This window comes from Stegodyphus dumicola, chromosome 8 (genome assembly GCF_044657685.1).
Source record: "Stegodyphus dumicola isolate Sdum_Otavi_A_Nest chromosome 8, ASM4465768v1".
NCBI classification, from domain to species: domain Eukaryota; kingdom Metazoa; phylum Arthropoda; class Arachnida; order Araneae; family Eresidae; genus Stegodyphus; species Stegodyphus dumicola.
Window position 1 is genome coordinate 37,439,429 of NC_140775.1, and position 16,014 is coordinate 37,455,442.

General features: G+C 34.8%; 1 protein-coding gene across 2 annotated transcripts in view; it reads left to right on the forward strand.

Moving 5' to 3' along the window:
- LOC118198726 (protein O-mannosyl-transferase Tmtc3-like) overlaps positions 1 to 16,014 on the forward strand; it is a 268,461-nt gene that overhangs the window by 238,588 nt on the left and 13,859 nt on the right. For both annotated transcript variants that reach the window (XM_085821740.1, XM_085821741.1), the window contains exon 19: positions 7,762 to 7,863. In XM_085821740.1, the coding sequence (XP_085677866.1) occupies positions 7,762 to 7,863 (102 nt within the window). The remainder of the gene's footprint in view (positions 1 to 7,761; positions 7,864 to 16,014) is intronic.

Here is a 16,014-nt window from a genome sequence, read left to right on the forward strand (position 1 = left end):
TCTGTTCATTATTTCAGTTGAAAGACGTTTCATAGCTAAGATAGACGTTCTGAACTTGCAGTATTATGTGCATTCAAATACTCCTCGATTGGATGAGCGAAATAAGCTCAAAAATACATATATTCATAGATGCAAGTGAGAGGCTATGAAATGTTTGACTTAGGTAATACCGTAAAATATTTTCATTGAGAAAAGGGCTTTTCATTACCAATTTAGCAAAGCAAAATTTAAATAAACAAGCAAAGCTATTATTTCATACTAAGAAATGTAATGCATGATGTCAAAAAGATGTTTTATTAGTTAGAATTATGCTGCAGATGTTTATTATAATTATTAATTGGATATACCAGTTAATACTGTTATACCATAATGAATTACGCCATTTAATATTATATATTATAGCAGTTACATATATTATTAGCAATGAAATAAATGTTCATATTATTAAGATGTGTGTTGTCTTTCAAATCACTTGATCTTTTAAGCAATTACAGTTATAGTTTGAAAGATAAGTTATAAATCTTATGCCACCTCGAATGGCAACTGAGGGAAATGGTTGTTTGTTAAGCCGCGTGTAAGATAAAATAAACTTGCCAGCTTCTATGATGAACAAAAGCATTTGTAATGTAACATAAATTAGTTCATCCCCCCAAAAAATTGCAAAAATTCATCTATAGATATTTCTAACTTCAGAACAAATAAAATGACCCTGATATACCTAAAGGCACTTTAAGAATCCTTAATTAAAATTTAAGGAAGCCTGCAGGATTATATAATATATATTCCTTAATAATTGAATACTATATAGCAGCAACAATCTGAATAGCCACTTATTGTGACTATACTCTTTAATTTATTTTTCAAGTTATAGTTACATTGCGAAACTATTAGGTATTTCTCCCGCCTTCCTATCGTGCCTTCGTGGTGTAGTGGTTCTGCACACTGGGACGGTATTCCAGAGGTCCGTGGTTCGATTCTCGGCAAAGGCGATTTCTCATTTTTCATTTTGCCTGCTTCCAAAAAATACCTAATGTCATTATATTAATGTCAAAATACCTAATATACATTGGCGCCCGAACTAAAAGAGTGTTGGATGATGATTCTCCTTACCCAGGATTTGGCGATTGGGTCCCCTAAAAACCTCAGTCGCCCTTTAAAAGGGAGTGTATAGAAGGTACTTATCCCGCCTTCCTAACGTGCCTTCGTGGTGCGGTGGTTCTGCACGCTGGGCTGGTATTCCAGAGGTGTTCGATTCTCAGCGAAGGCGCTTGCTTATTTTTCATCGTGCCTGCTTCCAAAAAAATACCTAATGTCTCTACAAAACAAACTGAACAATTTAAAAACAATAAATGAATTTCTTAATACTTTTAATCTTTATTTTAGTTTCAAATTATCTGTCTGGTTTATATATTCTAAAACAAATTTCGTTTCGAATTTATGCAGTTGATAATTATAAGCATTTGCAGTATTAATGCAATTAATAAAAGATATTTTTAAAACGCCCTATATTATGTGTCTGGGTGCAGAGTATTTTGATTTAAATTCTTTATCGAATTTGAGATTCATATTTCTAGACTTAAGATTGTAGAGTCATTAGATTGTTTTGAAGCAGGAGATGTGAAAACTGTGCGGTGCCCTTGCCGAGACTCGAACCTGGACCTCTCGAATACGCTCCGATTGTGCTACCATTACACCACGATGGCATGCTGGAAAGAGGGAAAAATACCTTATTCATTCTCCCTCTTAAAGGGTGACTGGGGATTCAGAGATCTAATAGCCAAATCTGGCGGTAACGAATTATTGCCCACCTCCTTTTAGCTCAGGTGCCATTTGTATGGTCAATAGATTTTTCTGAAGCAGGAGGGGTGAATAATGTGCAGTGCTCTCACCGGAACTCGCACCCTGGATCTCTCGAATGTGCATGGAGTGTGCTATTGTTACAGGACGAAGGCATGCTGGAAGGAGGGAGAAAATACCTTATAAGGTATGCAGTAACTCTATAATTACAATTTTCAGCCTACTTTATTTCGATGTTTTAGTAGTATTTTAAAATAAAAAAAAAGCTTCCTAATTGGAAATTTTGGATTGGATTCACGTAAAAATACATGGCTTGTATATTTTTATTGAAATTGTGTATCGGGGTGAAAATTTGAGCAGTATGAAAGTGAGCTGTCTTATTTGATCCATTCCCTAAATTAGAAATAGACCTAAATTAGAAGTATCCATTTCCTAAATTAGTAGTAGTAATAAAAATACAGCCAAATGTTCAAATAATACTCACACACAACCTTGTCCACATAAACTTGTAATGAAACTGATATATCATTTTGTTACTAGAACAGGACACTAAAATTAGAGATACAAGTGTAATTATGTAGCACTCAATGATAGAATAGCGACAATTAAATAGGTCCCATGAATTGTATTACCACGTCAGCAATACAGTAGGACGTGGTTTTCGGAGCCACGATGTCAGACCCAGATACTGCTGCTGGATTAGATGCCAGGAGATGCATATATAAATGCATTTTAGATTACGTTATAAGAATACACTGGAATTCATGAAAACAGGAGTGTCTGCGTAGGAGAGTTTTTCACTTGTACAGTGTTCACAAATGTTCTTACCCGGCCAATATTTTCTAGACTGTTGGACGAGATACATGGGCGCATACGTCCAATGGCAAAAATGTTTTAAATGAAGCAAAAACTCATATTTTATTTAAGAATTTTTAAATTGATAGGGATCAGTTTTTGTAAAAATTATAAAAGCTTACTTTTTACGCTTTCCTGTGATCCTTACATTTATATTTAGGAAAATTTTGTATATATAATTGTCATATATTATTTCTCTCTATATATATATTTGCATATATTTTTATATATATTTATTGTTTGACCGAGATATTTGATGATAAATTCGGGAATTATATTCAAGGACCGTACGCAAGTTGAAAAGCAAAATTTTTGCGTTTGTAAATAACTAAAAATAAAATATCCTTTAAGAAAAGTTTTTAATGTTAAGAAGTTATATTCCGACCATTTCAGTACAATTGGCTTTGAAAATATTTATCAATAAAAAATTTTTAGTGAAGATCTTACTCTTAGAATCTTATATAATTTGTAGTCTAGAAAATATTGGTAGGCTTGAATATTTGCACATAGCAAATATTTAAGCACTTGTGATATTATTTGCGTATATTAAAAAGGAAAATATTTATACTTTAATGAATTTTCTGTACAATTATCATATTATGGTTCTTAAGTAATAAAACTTCATGAGAATATTTATTAGTTACGTATTTTTAGACTTTGGAAGCTTATAAATTACTTCTCTGAAAACTTTGATTTGTGAAAATTCTTTCGGCATATCAAATGTAACAAAATTGTCAATTAAAATCACTGATAAATAACGAAATATCATTGAATGGCATTAAGAAGAGGGGCAAAATCATTCAAAGGAAAAAATCAACCTTGAATTATCCTAATTTATTTATTAATTGACCCTTCAATGCAAACTGGAAATGGCATCAAATATCGCAAATTTTTAAATTAAAATATCTGGGTCATTTTTGGTCTCACACGAGTCACATTTTTTGTGGGTTTTTTTTAATAGAGTAAATAATTTCCTAAATATAAGTATAGGAAGCAGAGTCATATTTAAAATGTTAGTTTCTTATTTTATACAAAACTGATTTTTCTAAATTTAAAATAGTAAAATATGAATTTTTGCGTCATTAAAAACATTTCTACAAGTTTGTATCTACTAACAACAGCTGCAAAAATTAAGGGCGGGTAAGAACTTGCGAGTTTGTAAGACCTTATTGATTCCTTTAAAATTGAACCGCCGTATGGAATCATCCACCATCGGATGCATAATTAGTGTATGTTGCTTTGCATATTCTTGTCTCATGAAGCCATACTTCTGAATATTTAGATGCATGTTTTTATCGTCATTTAAAAAGATTGGAATATTTCGTTTTCTTATTGTTATATGAGTATACCCGATTTACATGAAATCCTGGGTCTTAGTTTACTTTTCGACATATTTCCATTTATATTAAGGCAATCATCGCATCGTACTACCAACTTCTGAATTCCATCTTTGTAGATATCTGCCGCCTGGTTTGATAACCACTCTTTTTTAAAAATTTCAGAGTAAGCACAGCTCCAGATACTCTTGTAATTTAAGCGTTCTATCAAAATTCAAAGAACACTTTTCGTGCAGAAAATTGAATTCTTGAAACTTGAGTAAATTTTGTAGATAACGATGAAATCATAAGGCACTACGAAAATAACAAAGCGGGCGACCGTCCGTCATTATTGATGATCTGATGCGAAAAGCTGAAGAAAACGATCGAGGGAACAAGAGCTTTACGACTTCATTATTATCCCATGCAGTTTTCTCGAGAAGATAGGTTGAGTATGAACTTGTAACAGAATTCTTAAATTATCAGATATTAAAGTTATTCTGGGTATCAAAAATAGTTATCAAATCAAGGAGCAGATTTTTATGGAGATAGAATTCAGAAGCTAGTCATACATGAGATAAAAGCCTTAATGCAAGTAAAAATTATGTTGAAACTTAGATTAAGTACTTTCATGTACAAATATTTTTAATAGTCCATGTGCTTATGTGAAATAAAAATTTTAGTAACTTAAAAACTAGCCTCATATATTCGTAGGAAAGGAAAGCGTGCTACGTTATTTGCTTCAGAGTTTTACTGCTACAAGTCCTTCAACGTTTTAACAGCACTATTATGTGGTACTGCATGCCTTCGGTTATAATACCTACAAGAAGCTAAATCTATTTCTTGACTTGTTCAAATACAACTTCCATCTGTCAAGTGTTACATGCGCCCAGCAGCAGCCAAGAGGTAACTTGCGGAATGCTGGTAGTTCGACTTGGGTTCGATTCCAGACGAACATGCTGGCTGCATAGGCATTTTCATGTAACGCGGATACTCGCCCTCGAGTGCTTCCCCATGATCAAATAGACCAAACCCAAAATAACTAGGTGTTATAAAAAAGCTAACTTGGGGATTTCTTTCTATTAGCTTAAAAGGTTTCTGAAAACAGACACACGTATTCGCTTTATTTTCGCTCACCACTTGCGAGAGCTGAGTTAAAATATTACGCAACAAAGTTGCCAGTCATCTGGAGTGAAAACGAAAACTTCAAACCTAGCCTTAAACTAGTAAACTCAAATCCAGCCTTTAAATGCCTTTAGTTATAATATTTATTTACACTTTAAAAGAAGCTACAAAGTTACACCAAATTATCATAGGATTATTAGTTATTCCTCGAATTTTATGCTAAACTGTTTGCTGCTCAAATCTACATAATTTCTGGAATGAGCGCGCTCGCAACAAAATGAGTTAATAACAAACCTGAAATATAATGCCACAATAAAATGCATTTTGTAAGTGATATATAAATTTTGCTGCGTGTTACACTTAGTGCGGGTCTTCTTCACGATGCATGGTTGGAAGTCTGGCCATGATTTTTATGATTTTGTTGTAGAGGCATACGTGGAGCCTATATTTTTAATTCTGTGTAATATGAGTTTCTTTTTAAGTGCAGGTTAGGTGTCAAAAGGCAATCGAGCAGTAGCTATAGACTTCAGCTCTACTCGCTTAGATAAATTACCGTTTGGTTTAAAGAATTCCCTTGCTCAAATGCTGTTATTATCCGCAGTAAAAATAGTAAAGTTACCTATCTCCTTAAGTGGGTCTTCACTTTCATCTCCATCTCTTTTACCGCAATTTATCTAATCCTGTATCTTTTGCCCTTTCACGAGCCATTTATTCGGAGCCTTAGAACAACGAAGGCCACTTCTGAGTTCGCACCTAACACACACACAAAAAAAATCAACTCGGAAGAGGATCAACAACACAGGAGAAAAGCCCGGATGAAAAATCTCAGCAGCTTCTTTGCGATCACTTACTTAACATCATTTTGCGCTTCCTCGTGCCGGCTTTGTATATCGATGAAGATCGAAAATAATAAAAGGGGTGAAGTTTATCGATTCTATTTATTTCGGAAGCTAGACAGACTGAATAATTTAATCCTAGTAAAGTACGCTGCAGAGGGTTTCCGCAGAGAATGTTTTGTTTTATAGCGAATGGAATGGAAGAAAGAAAAAGAGATATTTTATAGATTTGTATGCATTCGATAGGAAGTTTCCTGTGCTACGTTTCGTGTAGTATACTCCTTTTATAACGTTGTTCAGTAGACCCACTTCGGATATTATGAGAGAGTTGCCCATCTGGTGTACTAATTTAATGTGAGCGTGAAGTTTCGCGAAGAAATTCAGGATTTCCAAGATTTCGCGACTCCCAAATTTTTTCGCAATTGTCAGATAAATTAGCAAATTTAAAATGATTTTTTCTCTTGCTTTCTAATTTTCATATTTTGGAAAACTTTTGATAATTAAATAATTACATATATATAATCGTATATATATGTACGCATAGAAAGAGCTAATTATTTAATTAATATTATATATATATATATATATATATATATATATATATATATATACGATGCAGTTTAGAATGAGAGAAAGCACACACACATACGGAAAAAAAGTTCGGTGTGAATACCATATGGCTTCCTTGCTCGGTCTATTAAATTATGCACATCATTTAAACCTATTCCCTCGAATTATTCTATTTTCATTAACCGATCCCTCAAAGCAACTTAAAAATGGCTTCAAAAACTGCAGATTTTGAAATTAAATATACTGGTTAATTGCTGTGGCAGAGGAGTCAAATATTTTGTATTTTTATAACGAATTTTGTATTTTTTTCATAATGAGTATAAAACTTTCCTAAATACTGTATAGGGACCGGGAAACTGCATTAAAAATTAGATTTCGTTATTTATGCAAAACTAATTTTATTTTAAATTTGAATTTATAGGTTCTAGCTCTCATAGGCTACATAAACTCATCTAGATCCTACTAGTGAACCTAGCGACTTCTCACACAGGCGTGAAATAATACCAGCACAGAAGAAGTGTGAAAATAATTCTTTAATTATTTTCAACTATGAACAGAAAAGGCATATACTTCTTGCCTTACAGTAACACCAACAACTTGTGTTGGAAACTAACAATTTTTAACGCAGATAAATTCAAGTCTCGAAAGGAATAGTGCTGGATTAGCACTTAAGTTACGGCTAGCTAAATTGACTCAACAAACCTAACAGGCAAGGTAATTATTCAAAATGGCCAAGAGACGTATCAGTGTAACAGCAAGATCAGAAACGAAACGTACGCTGGCTAGCGAAAACACGCTCTAAATAAACTCCAAAATTCACCCGTTTAAATACTCACTTCACTTAACTTTAAATTTACATCCTGGCTAGAAAATGCGAGGGAAAGTTGAGGAGTTCAGGAGAGATAACAAAAATCTGAATAATACGTTAGTTGAACTAAGGGAAACCCTACAGGTTTACCAAAGACAAGAATAAAATACTTCTGCAATTGGAAGTATATAGCTATGACAACGATCGCGAAGGGGGTGCGTATGTATATAATACACACACATTTAGTACTACCAGTTGCCACAAAAAAGGTAGGTGAACAACTACATGTTATGGCACAAAAATTCAACTTTCTACGTCTAATCTTTTTGAGTCATGCGAAATACATAAATACGTGCATGCATTATTTTTTGATTCAGGAATATGCATATTTATTGAAATAATTTTCTTATGTAGGAATTGAATGCATTAAAATATCACCCAATTTTATTTGCAGTTGAAAGCAGATTTTCGAAGTGCGCTTTTCAACCTGGCATTATTGCTTTCAGAAGCACGACGGCCTCTCGAAGCTCTGCCTTTTCTTCAGCAGTTGAGAAAGGTAAGATTTAGTTACTATTTTAAATGCGGAAGATGAAATACTTAAAAATGCAAAAAAAAAAATAATAATTATCAAATGATGTAATTAGTATTTCAGCAGTATCATGTACTTATCAGCGGCAAAAAATGTCTTAGCAAAAATTTCATCAGGTAATGAAATTGCAGGGGGAAGTATGTTTTATCCACTAGTTTTAGTTGGTAACCCTGCCAGAATACGAGTGAGTATATTTAGCATACCTACATCCACGGAGAGATAGGAGTCAGACAATTAGGCCATGGAAACAATAAGCACGGTGCAGTTACGGACTGCAACGAAGGATATCTATATTCAAAGAGGATCGATCATAGATGCACAACTGGCATTGTAGCGGACAAATGAAAATTGCCAGAATAGTGGGCAATACAACTGGAGATACAATTTAGTTTCAAGAGGACAGCAGAAGTATGACTGTAATCCAATGCGTATTTCCTTCCAAACTGTCTGGTTTCCCGTTTTGCCGATTTGACTTCGTCATCCTGCTACCCAGATTTAAAAGTTCCCACCTATTTCCTTTACCTAAAAGAACCTAAGAACCTATAGCCTAAAATAACCTTTCCTTTACCTAAAAGAATGAATCTCTGAACTTCAAGGCGGTACTGACGATTGAAAACTGAATGCTATCAGAAAGTACAAGCTGTTTCCCAGCATATGCCATGAAAGCTTCCCTGCATTGCCTGAAAAAATATACCCAAGTTGAAAGACAACATTATTATCAGGGTTCGCTATGTGTGCAATGCCCATATTATAGACTGTATTAAATGCCTGTATGTGTACTACTGTTTCGTAGAACGAAGTTACTGTTTTCCTGTGTCTATTTAAAGTTGGTTAGTATAATTAAATACACCAAATACACACCTCCTGGCCCTTGCACAGAAATTTTCCTTAGCGATCCTCCGTTTCGTTCACCAGAAGAATTATTCACAGATGTTGCCTTACGCTTCTACTACCCATACTTTCGAAGATTCACCTTCCGGATTCGTGCAGCTGGGTTCTGCTTTATGCTCATGGACTTGCTGTATTTCTCTCCATATTGTAGAATTTAATCCGGTTCTTGCTGCTGCCACCTGTTTTGAATCAACGATCAATATAAGTCCATTTGATGTTGAAATTTTAATTTGTTAATCTTAATTAATTCATTCATTTCTAAATGAAGACAGATAGATGTAAGTTCATGTTATTTTGTTTAGCTTAAGACTGTATTGAAAATTTACGAGAGAAGAAAATTTTAACTGTTGCTGAAAGGATATGAAATTTTATTCTGTTTTATTTACAACAGAGTTGCTTACGGGTTAGTTCTTGTTTAATACTTAAATTTTTAATTTGACTGCAATTTAGTGTCACGGAAAACTTGTGGATTTGAGAGTATGCATGTATGCCTAAATTAAGTTTCTGTAAGGTATAACCACCTTATTCTAAGGTACGCATTTAATGCAATATAATAACACTTTTATATTCTAATGGATATTGAAGGGGAGTTGTTAATTGTAGATCAGCAAATGTCTCTAATGAAATACTAAATATTATCTAATTTGTTTTCAATATATTTTGAGTTAGGTGTCAAGCTGCCCTGATATGATAAAAATAATTACATGAATACTTAATTGTTTCTTGTTTACCATTGGTTGGTTTACCTCACCGACATTAGTGTTACATAGTGCAATAGGTGTTAATTAATTTGTGTAATAGATTTGATTTTAATGTAATTTAAGGTTGTAAAATTGAAAGTTTTCACAGGAATATAGTAAGAAAACTGTTGAATAAAAAACTTGTGTATTAAGGGAATTGTTAATAATAATTAATCTCCCGGGGGGGATTTTGTAATTTTATAGTATCAATAGTTTATGCTAATTGTTTAAATTACTATCAAGGTAGAATAAAATTCAAGATTTTTTTAAAAAATTGGATAAATTTTGTATGTTGTTTATTTATATTGCCTTGCCTGTATACACATGATTACCACCAGTCATCATCAAAAGGTTGTTCGAGTTTTTACATGGGTAAAGGTTACACAACGCATTTCTGAAATTATTACATGATTGATTTTACTAAGGTTAACTTGTTTGGTGGTCTTCTAAAAAAGCCACATACAACACAGTTCTTTTTAGACACAGCAATGATTCGCTCCATGTTTGTTAGGAGTAACATACTAGTTTATGCTATCAAAGAAATCAAACTCTTTGAGTGTTACACAATTTAAAATGTCACAATAGAGACTCGTGTAATAATGAATAAGTCAATTTATTTTGCACCGTAATAAACCATCTTAAGCCCAGTCGTGTTTCATTCTATACCTAGAACTCGATTTTAGGTAATTTGGTTACGTACTGTAGTTATGCTGTAGTAAGAACGAATTCTAACTTGAAGTCGCAGTAAATACCCGAATTAAAATCTCAATTCGCATCCTTCCCAACCTCTGTAGTGATAACAAGTTGTCACTAGAAAGTACGCAGAAGTACAGATGCTCGTAGATACTTCGCATTTTTGTTGTTACTGTTGTTGTGACGTATTCCACCCGATCGACAGAAAAATCAGATCTGGTCTCTGAAATCAGAGAAAGCCAGTGAAATACATCGTGGTGAGAAGTCAAGATTGCGCCTGTCGTTGGCAACAGCCATGACTACCATATAAGTGACAGAATTTGATCAGCTCCGCCTCCAAATGTGATGGAGAGCGCCTCGGACAGGTGACAGATGACGGAGGACGAGGACGCCTGGTGTTTAACGGAGGTAAACAGGCATATGTCCCACGCCCTCTTCTATATAGATACAAGAACTCCCTGGGGTCCCACAAGGGCGCACCGGGAGTTACTGAGCCTTCATGAAAACGTTTACATGGCCATACAAGGGCTATTCCAGTTTGACATTGGTTCTGTACAGATTCTTATGTTAATGGTTGACCTGGGTGTTCATAGGCCATAATGCATACATGAAACATAACATTACATACATGATATATGACATGACATTAAACTTATACATAATACTTGCATGAATTAGTACATACATACTTTACACTTCACATGACATTACACTACACATACATAATGCATGACATTAATCTACACTTAATAGAGTTATAACCTGACTGTATACTACGTTAAGCTAATTGTATTGCGAACTTGCTAAGTTACTTTATAACTGGATTACTTATAGTTTACATTATTGCTATTACTTCTTAAATCACATTATGCAATATAACAATATAGGCACACATACTTTGCCTTATAATCATATATGCGTTACTTAAAATAATACACATGGGGCACGCGCTAATGACTACATTACCGATTACGTTATGTTAAAAGTACACATAGTACGACGTATTACACTCATTGATTAAATTACTAGGGGGGACGGGTCCGACGGTCTCCCACCCCTCTTCCCTTACCACCAACCTCTCGAGAGGATTTTCGACTCGCCGCGTATTTAGAGCGCACCTATGCCGCCCAGACAATATGCATGTACAAATATCCATGCCTTCTCCGGGATTCGAACCCGGGCCCTTCGGTACGAAAGTAGCGTCACTACCACTATCCCGATTGGGCGGCACTTTGCATTAGAATAAATCCGTTTTGACGCGTTAAACGGACTGCGGCTATTTACGGTAACATGTATATATCGAATTCAAAACTTTAATACTGTTAAAACATTTGAAAACTCGTTGTTTGTAATTTATTTACTCAAGTTAAAACTCAAAATGTTGGTTATTGTCAGAGGAAAAAATCAATTTGACCATAATTCAGTAAAATATGTGTACATAGTTATATCCTAAATGAAAATTACGTACTCTAAACATTCTTTTAACAAATATATAATATGTGGTGATAGTGTAATATGAATTTACAATTGGTGCTCTATAAATGGGAAATTTAATTAAAAGTCAAAATCAATAACACAATCAAGCAAAAAAAAAAAAAGAAAAAAGAAAAAAGAAAAAAGCATGCTTCTTCATAGAAAATACAGATCAAACCTTCTGATACTATAAATCTTTCTTTTAAACATCTGTATGAATGAATTAGTTGAAGTCTGTATTACTGCTAAATTTAACACTAACTAGATTACTGCTAGTTTCGCAGATAATCTGAATAGCATCAATCGATTGCCAGTAAAACTGGAATGAATTTTATAGCTTTCAAATGAATTTTAGCCAAATCAAACGGGTTCATTTCCTTTCCAAAGAAATTTGGTTTAGATTTCGATGTGCCCTCGTAATTGAATACACCTTTTTCATATAACTGACTACTTAAGCATCCAATCCCATTCGTATGTTTATTAACTTTTCATTTCGTTCCAGTTTAATTTTATTTTTGCCAAGATCCTCTTCTTAGTTACTTAGATAAATAACAGCCATTAACTAAATTTCGACTTCATCGAATATTTTAGAAGACATTAAGATAATTTTAATGACTCACATAAAGTGGTGGTGGGCATAATAAACATCATCTTAATATTTTCTGACCTGGAGTAAACACATTTTACGTCCTAATAATTCTTAGAGCGTTCTGGATATTTTTTCCTTCGCTTTTAATATGCCTCCAATCATTAAATCCGCTCTTCTCGGCTATTTCAACAACTCGTATCCGTCTCTAACAAGAAAAAATAAGATTTATATTCCAAAGAAAATGAGAAAATTCATAATTTATGACCCAGCCGTACGACAGCAATATTTTCGAATAGGTTGAAGTCACGATAGTTTGTGTATTCGCAGTTACTAATTAGTTAATCTTTCATCTAAAGATGCATAACATCGTGTGCTTTTTCTTCTTCTGCTGCCTTTTGGATTTGTTAATTGCATTTTACGTTTTATAAAACATGATTTTTAATTTTTTCAACAAAGAATAGTTAACGTAATAACAAAGGTTATCGCAAAAAAGGTATTTAATGTAACTCTGTTGAATAAATAGGCAAATTTGGGAGCTTTTCTCTGATGTCTAAAATGATTTTATTTAATCCTTTATTCTTATGCTCAGGCATTTGAGGAATGTCATCAACTACAACTGTGTGGGTATCTGAATAATATTATCTTAGGTTCGACTTCGCGTGTGCCTAAGGGCAAAGCCTTCGTTGAGAGCTTTCTAAGAGAAACTGTCTCGTATTCACGTTACACATTGAGAACCCGGCAAAAAGCAACCTTACAGCCAGCCTGTCACGTGGGATCCAGCCTTGATAGAACTCCCCATATTCGGCTGTCGTAATCATTCGGGCACTGGTGGAACGGATTAATGACGTATAAATGATCTAATGAAACCAGTGCGTATTAGTAAACAACAAACGCGAAATAGACTAGTATAGTTATATTACATCGAAGATACAAAAAAATAATCATTATATCTAGCACTTTTCAAACGTTAAAAACACCTCTTTTTTAGCCGAAAAGGGCTATCAATCTCGAAACGCGATTTTGCGTTGTTTTAATTCTCATTCAACTCTGTTGTCATTCGAAAAAAATGTAAGACAGCCACCACCGCTGTCGGTGTCACCAGTTGTCCTATCTTATGTCCGGACCTATAACATGACTGAAAATTTACGGTACAGCATTTAAATTGAATAGAAACATAACTGTTCAAATTACACCAAAGTTGATTTGGTGAAGTATTTGTTATCTGTATTTGCCTACAGGCAATTAGATATTTTTCAATTTTGAACACAGATGGCATAGACAACAGTTTATGCAATTTTTTCACATGTACGTATTGACTCATATGCATAACATGTAGATATGGACTCAGGTATGTGATGTGCATTCAATGGTTACAATGAAATTTCACTAATACGTAATTTATTATTTGCGCACAACGGTTATCATGCGACTACACTAAAACTTAATTTATTATTGACGTTTTTGAACGGGTGGACCAGCTTATTTGCGAATTTGCTTTCAGATATTGAGATAGCCTGTAGGATTTATATTTATTTTAACTAACATTTATTTTAAGCTATCTTTCCTGTCAAGCCTTTACTTTCCCCTGGAATTGCCAATGCCAGAGTATGTAAATTTTAGTAGAACGCGCAGAGTATTCAAATTTTTAGCAGAAGTAATTTTGAGTTAAATAGAAGGGAAACGAGTTTGTGGGTGTGTTTCTTGATTCACGAGCGTGAAGGTTGCTAGGTAGAAATTTAAGAACCGCGCGTTTCGGCCTGTGTGCCTACTCCGGCAGTTAGTTGAAACTTTCAACTTCTCAATCCGAAAGTTTGCTGAATCTCAGTTGTAGCTTAGAACGCGGTTAAGATAGTGGCAATTATAGAGCCTCGTAGATAGTGACTTCATTAGTTATGCATCCTGTTATTCATTTTTAGTTGTACTTTCTTATTTTTATTTAACCGCCGGGTCGGAGTAGTTTGTGAGCGTCAAGTGATTGCATCTGTAACTTCTAAAGTGAAATAAAAAGGGAGTTAAACCCTTCTTAAGAGTTTGTGTAATTTCCAGTTCATAGCAGTCACTACTCCTGTTGCGGGCAAGTTGGGACCACGCAACACCAAATTGGCGCCCGAACACTTTTCGAACTGAAATGGCCGAAAACTGGATGGAAGCTCCTGTACAAGTCCAACAACAAGAAATGGTGAACCAATTAGAAGGATTTGGATACCTGGTCCAGACGATGAGAGCATCAATCAAGCCAAACGTCAATTTCGACGGAAAAAATTCGGTGGCGATATTCTTAGAAGGCCTAGAAAATCATTTCCAGCTATACCCTGTGCCTGAAAGACAAAAAGTCGCCATTGCCACGTCTGCACTAAGAGGACAGGCCTCACTATGGTGGAAGAATATAGGCAAATTTTTATTAGGGGAATTCGGAGGCCAAACATATACCATTGAAAATTTCAAAAGATCATTATTAAAGGCCTTCCCCATAGTGAAAGTGATAGTTCGGTCCGAGGTTCAAATCCCGCGAACGGGCTGCCTGCATGGGTGCTTTCGTGGTTTCCCCTATGTGTAACGTGTATATGAGCCAGTTTCCCTTAGAAAGTCCTCCACGAAGGCATCCCTCCCCTTAGGCAGATAGCCCTAGTGTGCTTTGCCTTAATTAAATACACCACACCACACCACATAGTGAAAGACCGAGCAAAGCTAGAAGCCGAACTGTATAGTTTTTATCAACGTAATATAGAAGAGTTGACGGACTTTATTCTGCGAAAAATTAAACTAACGGATATGCTGTATGGGAAGAAACCCGACGCGGAGATTATTGAAATAATCCTACCAAGATTGCTACCTGCTGTTCAAGATTACTTCGAAATTCGAAACCCAAGCACCTTGCAGGAACTCTTCGAGTTGGCGGTCAAGTTCCAAAATCGCAGAATAGCGGAAAACGCTAGAGGGGCATCGTATTCTCAAGGTCTCCGAAGGCAATCCTCAAATGAACAGACCTGAAACACAAATCGCTCTTCTGGGGGAAAGAGCTATCAAGCTAACTCATCGAAGCTCGAAAGTCAAGGCCCAAAAAGGAAATTTGAAAACAATCGTCCGCGTACCCAGAAGGCAGAAGTTGAAAGGAAATCTTTAAACGAGTAGAGGGGCCTGTAAAAGCGAGGGTCCAGACCCCGGAAGTTTCGAAAAAACCCTCAAGAAGATACCTAAATACGGTCGTGGTAAAGAACTTACAATTACCGATTATACAAGTCCTGGTTGCCGATGTACCAGTAGAAGCTCTCATCGATACAGGAGCAGAAGGTAACTTTATGAGTGATACATTTTTTAAGAAGAATTTTAATAGGTTACGATTATTTAAAAATAAAAACACAGAAATCATAGCAGCGCAAGGACAAACTTGTCAATGTATTGGGAAATTATCATTACAAATACGGGTAAAAAATGAAAGCCTTCTAGATGATGTTAAACAGAATCCGGCAAAATTTGTTCGATTCCATGGGGCAGTATTTTTTTTAATTTGAAGTTTTGTTACAATAGTTGACTCAAATAGCTTTTCTGAAATACGAAAATGTAATTTATATCTGCAAAGAATTCGAAAGACAGCAACAGAAGAAGAATGAAATGCCAAATATGCATGACCATTGACCAGAATATTCAAATAACCTGCGTGCCACTCCCAGATGTCAACCATCCCCCTCTCCTCACCAATTTTTCCCTCCGTCTTTTTCTGCATTTTACGTT